An 8,540-nucleotide genomic window follows, 5' to 3' on the forward strand; every position below is an offset into this window, starting at 1 on the left:
GTATACTGCGTTACGCGTTGATGAAATTGAACTGCCGGACTCTGTATAATATTTTTTTAGAACTTTGTACGTAAGAACTGCAATGTGGAAACGAATGTGACTACGCAACGTTAAAATATTTAATAGAAGATAAGCAAATGATATGGACTCAGTACGTTGGACAAAAGTGATAATTCGTAGAACTGTATTTTGAGCTACCTGAATTGGCTGTAGTGTTGTCGGATACAAAAGTCCATGAACTGAAATACAATATGACAGATACGATTCAACAAGACTACGGTAAAGGAATAGAAGAGTTCGTAGTGGAAATAGATACCATAGCTTATAAAATATTGGTATTTTTTTGTAAATCTTCCTAGTTACCTTATGTACATGATTGCTCCACGTCAGATGTTCGTCTATCACTAACCCTAAGAATTTTGTATGACTATCTTTTTGGAGAGCAACTCCATTAAAGAGCAACTCGCCGTCCTCACTAAGCGGCGTGTTTTTTAGCGGAAAAAAATGATAAAATTGCTTTCCGTAAGATTGGGAATCAATTCATTTCTGTGTATCCAGTAAGAGAGCCGTTCAGAGTCTGATTAGTTTTTTTGTATAAATCTTTCTCATTCTCAGCCGCTATGAACACATTTGTGTCATCTGTGTGTAGGACACATTCTTCTAGTATGCACGATTGGAGATCATTTATGAATACAATGAATAAGAAAGGACCTAATATTGACCCCTGTGGGACAACTGTATTAATGGATTTTTTTATCAGAACTTCATCCATTCATGCAGACGTCCTGTTGCCTATTCGTCAGATAGCTTTCTATTAACTTGTTAGGAGTGCCACGAATACCGTAGTCCTCTAATTTAGACAGCAGTTTTTTGGGATTGATAACGTCGAATGCTTTTGTCAGGTCCCCATTGTGAGGAGCCTATTTTCAATATTCTGCCTAATAAGACGAGCGTCCGGTTTGCTATACCTTACACTGGGGGTAAGGGAAAGGGGGAATAGAAAGAGGGAAAGAGTGATTACTGAGTACACGTGGGATGATGCACAGGGACCGGTAACACCAAAAAATGCTGGATAGCCATGGGTACCTGTAAAATGCTTCGCATGACATCGATTCCCACAATGGGTGGGATGTACACATTTTTAGAGCGAAGCTTTATATGCCTAGGCGAAATCGTCTATGGCTAGGCGAAATCGCCTGCCCACAGAAAACTATCATCATCAGCATTGGCTCGAGCGTCATCTTCTTCCGCAGCAGGCTGGTTGGTGCCCCTCGGGTTGAGCTCGTGCTCGGCACGCGCTCGTGCCACTGCTCCCGCGTTCGTCGTCGTTGTCTTCTTCCACAGCTGGCTGCGTTGCCGCTCATCGATCCAGCGTAGAATTTCACTTCTCTTCTGTCGTCGTAACGGGGAGGCCGCGTTTACAGGGGTATGAGCCATTTCTTAAGGGGATATGAGCCATTCATTGTTTTACGTAACGGACAGATTTAATTTTGAAGCAATTTAATTTCGAAGAACCACAAGCGGCACTGGCGGACGAATGCTGCTAACCACGCCGCCGAACAAACTCGAGACGTCGAACGTAAGCGCAACGGCGGACTGCGGGCATACCGTCAGAGTACGTCGCTCTCTCCGTCGCAACCGATCGTGTGTGTAACCTCATAATTGATAAATATCTTAATGAACCCTCGGTATTAACCGAATGATGAACACAGGGGCCGCACGTTTCAGCTTTGCTGGTTCACGCCGTGGCTGGTTAACCATCTTCACGGAGCGGAAGGGCTATGATTTTTTTAACTTAATTGAATGTGCAAGTCTTTTCAGCTTTATGTTCTATATATCGAATCAATGCTTAGAGGGCAGCTTCACAACAGTGGCTCGTTACGGAAAGGGCCCGCGTTTATCACTGCCTTTTCTTTATGGTTGGCAGTGCTCGTAACTAACGCATATTTCCAGTGAATATTTTCAGTCGTTCACTAAGCAATTAAGGGACTTGAAAAAAAAAAACTATACAGGCAGTGTGCTCGAGCATAAGTTCCTTTTTGTTACTTTCCGATTTAGCTTGTTCAGAAGATCGCATTTCATTGTAAGTGGCCTCCAAGCCGTAAGTGATCAATCGACACTAAGGACGCGTTCTGCAATCGCTGCCATGTCACGAAAATGTAGATGACAGGAAAGAATACCGGAAATAAAGATACTATCCAGTCTCACGGCCACCAAATTTCATAGCGAGACATAAGGTGGATCTAATGTGTTGTTGTTCCATTAAATCGTATGGACAGCTCATACGAACGTGCAGATGACGCTTTTAGCCACTTTAGTCAACACTCTAAGAAAGGTTTGCATATTTTGGGTCTTATATCGTCCCCACCAATAATCGTTGTCTATTTTAAATGTACTTCCTTCCTCTAACGCTTGGAGCCCGGTACTTCAAGGTCACGAACGGCTTGCGCGTTATCAGCGTGACATAGCATTTTCGACAGGAAAGTAGCGAGCAGAGAGTTTTCAAGAAAGGAAACGCAAGTAAGGCAAATTACGAGTATTGTTGTGGGACACCATAAGCCCCAGAGGTTGCAAACTATTTTTAAGAGGGTCGAATGAAGGATAAGCGCGGTAAAATAACATTGGCGGTTTCCTTTTCGGAAGCAAGGTGCCTGGTTAAAATGTGCGCACTACCTTGAAAAACTAGAACTGCGACAGCAGGAAATTTTTAAAGTGATTTCGTACAGTGTGTAAGAAAGTTCTTCTTGTGAAACAATTGCCACATCTTTATAAAGTATGCGCTGTATACGGCAAATATGAATGCATGGCAGTCCGTGATCCACGTGACACATGTCGTCATACACTTATCCCTTGACAACACTTCCAGTTGAAAGGAATTTGAATAAACTCACAGAATGAAATTTACTTTGTGAACAAAACACCTACATACTGTCATATTTTTCTCTTATCCTTGAGAAATCAAACTGTTTCCCGGTCTGCCGTTTTCGGCTACTGCAAGTTCTAAACTTCAAGACGGCGTGCATGACTAGGCACGATTCGTTTTCTTGTGTACTGCATGACTTGCTTAGAGCCAAGTTTGCGGTGCCCAATGCGACTTTGTCATACTCTGAATGCCTCCCGACACAACAGGCTATGATGTGCTTTTCTGTTCAAGCCTCTATTACGTTTTCAAGTGTCCCTAGCTGGCCTTTATGTTTAGAGTTTGAGGGGGCCAATATAAAACAGGGCTGTTTTTTTTTAACTTGAAATTGTCATCGAGCATCCGATATCTTCACACAGCTTTGCTTTCTTCAATCTCTACTGTTTTTCTCAGCCTTCCCACTTTCTCGTTCTCTGCGTACGACTATGTTTCTCTTCCATTACACAGGGCAGCTCGCCGTCATACGATGAGATTTCAAAACTTTCATACTTGGACTGTGTGGTGAAGGAAACATTGCGAATCATGACGCCCAGCCCAAGGTAACAGTTGTGTCTGAGGGACTTAATTGTTCTGCATGCATGAAGTTTGATATAATATATAATATATTCTTGCTTGTTCGGCGGATTCGCCGCAAGGCATGTGAAGCAAAAAAATAAGACAACACGAAATAACATGTTTTATTTGTTACGCAACATGACGCATTCGTGCATCAAATTTTCTTATAGTATCCTGGAATGACGTACACAGTGGGCGGAGGGGGAGACGCCGGGAACTTGCCCCCCCCCCCCCCCTTTCCTCACAGAAATTTCCGTTGCCAAGATACCTGGCATATAAAACAAGGCGCGATGACGCCCGCCTGCCCAGACGCCCTCCCCTCCTCCCGAAAAAAAAATGCTGGCTGCATCAATGGCTTTCGGGTTTTACCGTTCAATGCGTTTCGGCCTTATATGAAGAAAGCAGGCTTTCGCCCTCTTATGTGACCAAAACCTCTTTAAACCTATCAAAGGAATTGACCGATACTAACTGTGTTTAGCCGTATCTTGCTCGAATATTTTTTAAATACTTTTGAGACCTGAAATTTACCCATTGTATTATACTAGGGTTCATATTGTATACGGGATTTCAACAGATATTACACACTTCACACGCTCACGTTAGTAAATGTTACTTTCAACGTTACTGACAGGATCGACAGAGAATTTCATCAGGATTACGTGCTCGGCGAAACCGGAATCAAGCTTTCCAAGGACTGCACCATAATGATACCGATACAATCAATTCATAACGATCCAGAGTTCTTCCCAGAGCCGGAGGTGTTCAACCCTGACAGGCAAGCTTTGAATTCTTCTCCGGTCTCCTGCGCTCCATTTAATTTTTAATACTGCAGTGTATGCACTATAACATTATATATATAACCAATGACATTTGATGGCAAAACATTCTTTCCAGAATAATGTACATTGTCGTTGTGGCTGAAATCTCTGTCAGCCAAAATGTATGGTTCTCACGTTTCTGCGGACAGTACCATTGATATGATGACACTGATTGATAAGTTAGCTAGCACATTGCATCCGGTATAGATATATTAAAGAACTAAACTTACTACTCCCACCTTTTATACAGTTTTTTTTTTCAGGCAAGAATGTGATAGAACGTGTTTGAAAATGCTCTTCTTTTTCAATTTTGTTGTTAAAATCCGAGAAGAAGGAAGCCATACCAAAAACAGCAAAAGCGCAAGAGAACATTATATGTTCTTGGTGTTCTGCTTTACGATTCTTATAATTCAAAATTCATTTCTTTCTTCGTTGTCACAACTAATCTATAGGTTCAACGAGGAAAATATCAGCTCTATCCGTCCTTACACTTTCCTGCCGTTTGGTGCCGGTCCACGAAACTGCGTCGGATCGAGGTTTGCATTGCAGCTTGTCAAGACTTGCCTTCTCCACGCCGTCCACAACGTACAGTTTGTCAAGTGCTCCAAAACAAAGGTAAGAATGCGCAAAGAATTACAGTGTGGACCAGTAGATCCCAGCTTGAGTGCAGATTACGCACATTTCAACGCAAGTAAAAAAAAAAAAAATACGCCAATTTTGTTGACTTGCCGTAACTTCGAAATAATAACCGAATATACAAGTTCTCTGCGTGAAAGTAACCGGTCGCGGAATGTATTGCGTACAATTAGAGCTTCTCGCAGGCTTCACACGTAATATGCCACTTCATTTTATTCAGCGTTCCCTATCGTCATACAGATGACACAAGAAATAAAAAAGAAATGCTAGGACAAGCAGCAAAAGCGGCTAAGCAGCACTTTCACTTGGCGCTTCCTCCAAGGAACTAGGCAGTGCAATCGTAAAACATATACAAGAATTACAGTCAATTACATGGTCTACAGATTTCACGTAACAAAATCTTAATACATACGTAGAACACAATAAAATAGTACTACGTATGCTAATGCATCTACAGAATAAAAAAATGGTATAAATCAACTTTATTGCACAACCCAAATTTAACTAACAATTTTGCTGGTCTTACATGCACATGCTATAAGTCATATACAGTGCGCAGGTACAACGCAAATGACGTAGTAAAAAGGAAAGTAGCGAAGACATTCTTTAATTGCCCAAACACTAGGCAATGACACTATGCAGTTAATATTTATATTCGCGAGTCGAAATGCTCTTTACATGTGAGTTCTTATTTTCGCGTTTGTTTAACAAGATAGCTCTACAGAAGCTTAACCTATTGGTGCCAATTGGTTTAATCTCGAAAACGGCACAAGCCAGTCAAAGTGCTCTTTTTATGGCTGCTTCATTCAGCACGCTTTCGCAAAATACAAAAGCTGCAGTGTAGCTTATTTCGTTCGAGGAGGTAGTCTTGCATCCTTCACTATACCTACATCGCGAGCCGCTACGAGGCACGATCGCCTCCCTTCGAATAACTCGCGCACTGCCAAAATTTTCTGCGATTCTTACCATGAGGAGGCGGCTGAGGAGATTCATCCACTCCAGTAGGTTAATTCTAGTAGTCAGTGAAAGCACTTCATTCCTAAAATGTAGCTTAAGAGCAGTGACCACTTCATTCGAGAATGAAACACGGACGTCCACTGAGTGAAGTCCAGGCGGAAAACAGTCGAATTGAACTTGTGATTGGTACCGTTCAACAGTTGGCTTTCGTGAGTGTTCACCGAAGCTGATAACTTTTTTATCCGCAGTCGTTCTTCGTCGTTCTATCTTTCTTGTTTTTTTCTTGGGGGGGGGGGGGGGGGGGGGTGGACAATGCCTAAAGGTCGCAAGCGGAAGCTTATCATTAGGATAAACAGGCAGTGCTGTTGCGGGTGGTACGCTATACAACACAACATTCTAATTTCTTTGTACTTAGACATCGGTGGAAGATGAAGGGGAACTAGCTAAAGTGGAACCAAGACACTTCTAAAGAAAGCCAACACTGTATTCTATAACTCGCCTAAGCTCCGGTAATCTGGAGTAGGGGTACCCACAGGCCTGGGCCGGCCGGATCGAGGCCCGGTTGGGGCCCGATATATTTTTAGATGCTGACAGGCGTATTTCATCGAGCGGGCCGAACCGGTATTGAAGCCCGACTTGAGTTCGCAATCCTTGCTAGCCCTCCATTTCCGCAAAATAAACATTCAGATTACCCACGTACCCACATGCGTGTCTTGGCTCCTTCGCGCAGTTGGAGGCATTGCTCACCGCGGGGCGTGTAATGATGTATCGAAACTCAAGCCACATCCATGAAAGGGTACAGAGCAACAAGTGGATTGCTCAGCTTGCTGCATCTATCTGAGGCCAGGGAGAACGTTTTGCTTCTTCACAACAATTTGTGAACAGCTTTGCACTCTTGAAGTCTTCGAAGCCAATTATTAACAAGCTAAGATATCAGCAAAGATAGATAGCACCTTCATAAATACGTTTTTATTCTCTATTACCATGTGCTTTACTATCGTACGGCCGGAGACAGGCATGTTGCGACGCCGTTCACTGGGCTAAGCTTGGCTCGGTTGGGTCGGGCCGGGCTGTGGGTCGGACAGTTTGGACCGGGCTGGCTCGCCTTCTGCTAGCGTCGTGCCCGACCACCCCAGTCGACGAAATTGCGGCCCGTGCACATCCCTAATGTGGCGCATGTCTTCGAAACCTGAGGCGCTGCAGAGTGAGTTGTTCAATACGAGAAAGTGCTGATCTTTAGTTTGACTTTCCCTTGAGTCTCCGCATACTCAACAGCGTCTTGCCTAAGAGCTAGAAAAAGATACGGAACACAGCGATCGCCGCGACAGCTAATTTGTGTTGCATTGATTGTGCAGGTTCCTCTCGAGTACCTACCAGGATATGGTATTTTGCAAGCCAAGGACCTGGTCATAGGCATAAGAGAAAGGAGCAGCTAGTCGGCGCCACTTACTGCACTTGCATGATGGGTCAGGGAACGAAGAGAGGCAGTGCGTTGTTGCCATATCAAGTGTCACACTCTGCTTACGCGGGGTGCACCTACCCAACTGACCTCTTGTGGATGCATGCTCTATGTTCTAACGCTAGAAGCAAATATCACGCTTCACCAACTCCTTATAGATTAAATGACTCCAACTGGAAAAAGTATACAAATCATAGCATAATTATGCCGCGGTATGCATTTGCGCCAAACACAAAAGAAGTATTCGCAATGATTTTAGCTAGGCTGGTATACTGGCGTCTCGGTGTTCCGAAAGGTCGTAAATAGAGAAAACCCGAGAACACGGCGCGAGGTTTTTTGCCGGGAGATAGCAACAGCACTCTCGTCGCGCCTGACTCGTTTTATCGATGGCCAAGTGGACGGGCGAACGTGGTTTTAAAGACAACGTCTTTATTAGCGAGTAACTCCCACTTTCCCGGCGACTTCTCCGTTCGCCGGTCGTCATGCTACCATTGAACTCCAACAACTGGTAATAGCCTGTAAGATATTGGGAATAAATGCATTTGGCCTCACGTCCACTACGTGGATTCATGATGGTATGACCACTACAATATTTTTCACTGCAACGAGCGCGTCTGTGTTGCGTGTACGTCAGCGCAGCACCGTACCAGCGTTTTTCTGTGTCTGTGGTTGCAAATATTTCGACATTATGTGCAAGGATGTTCTTAGCAAATGCCGCGCAAGATTTGAGCACTGTTTGCCACTACCCACACGCTTAAGTGCGCTGCTGTAGCGTCATGGCATTTGGAATATTTCTTTAAGTTTTTTTTTTTTTTATCCAGATAGTGACATGTAGATATTTCCTGATAAAATGGTGATAGACTATGGTAAAAGCGCACGTCGCGCGATATGCATCAGCCAAGTTTAGAGATTTCTTGAGACGCAAGGTTTCTAGCTGATATGTTGTTTTATTGTTCAGCTTATGCAGCATGTGACTTATGTTTCCCTAGCTTTTTCCTAGCTTAGTCCTACTGCGAAACGAGTGTAACCAAAAACAAAAAAAAGGCGCAAGTATATTACGAGATCGTTTTCATCTTTTTGAGGTTTTATTCCCAAATGATACAGAGCAGTGAGTACAGCAGTGACCTGACAAAAACTCGGAGTTAAATGTATTGCGAAACCTACATCACACCCTCGTCGTCTTGTCGCTTTCCTC

General features: G+C 43.6%; 1 protein-coding gene across 1 annotated transcript in view; it reads left to right on the forward strand.

Annotated features, from left to right (window-relative positions):
* LOC119455653 (cytochrome P450 3A24-like) overlaps positions 1 to 7,900 on the forward strand; it is a 33,261-nt gene extending 25,361 nt beyond the window's left edge. Inside the window, exons 11-14 of the mRNA XM_037717069.2 lie at positions 3,368 to 3,459; positions 4,107 to 4,250; positions 4,746 to 4,908; positions 7,242 to 7,900. Of these exons, the coding sequence (XP_037572997.1) occupies positions 3,368 to 3,459; positions 4,107 to 4,250; positions 4,746 to 4,908; positions 7,242 to 7,322 (480 nt within the window). The 3' untranslated portion in view covers positions 7,323 to 7,900. The remainder of the gene's footprint in view (positions 1 to 3,367; positions 3,460 to 4,106; positions 4,251 to 4,745; positions 4,909 to 7,241) is intronic.
* Positions 7,901 to 8,540: the final 640 nt, after the last annotated feature.

This window comes from Dermacentor silvarum, chromosome 6 (assembly GCF_013339745.2).
Source record: "Dermacentor silvarum isolate Dsil-2018 chromosome 6, BIME_Dsil_1.4, whole genome shotgun sequence".
In the NCBI taxonomy this organism is placed as follows: domain Eukaryota; kingdom Metazoa; phylum Arthropoda; class Arachnida; order Ixodida; family Ixodidae; genus Dermacentor; species Dermacentor silvarum.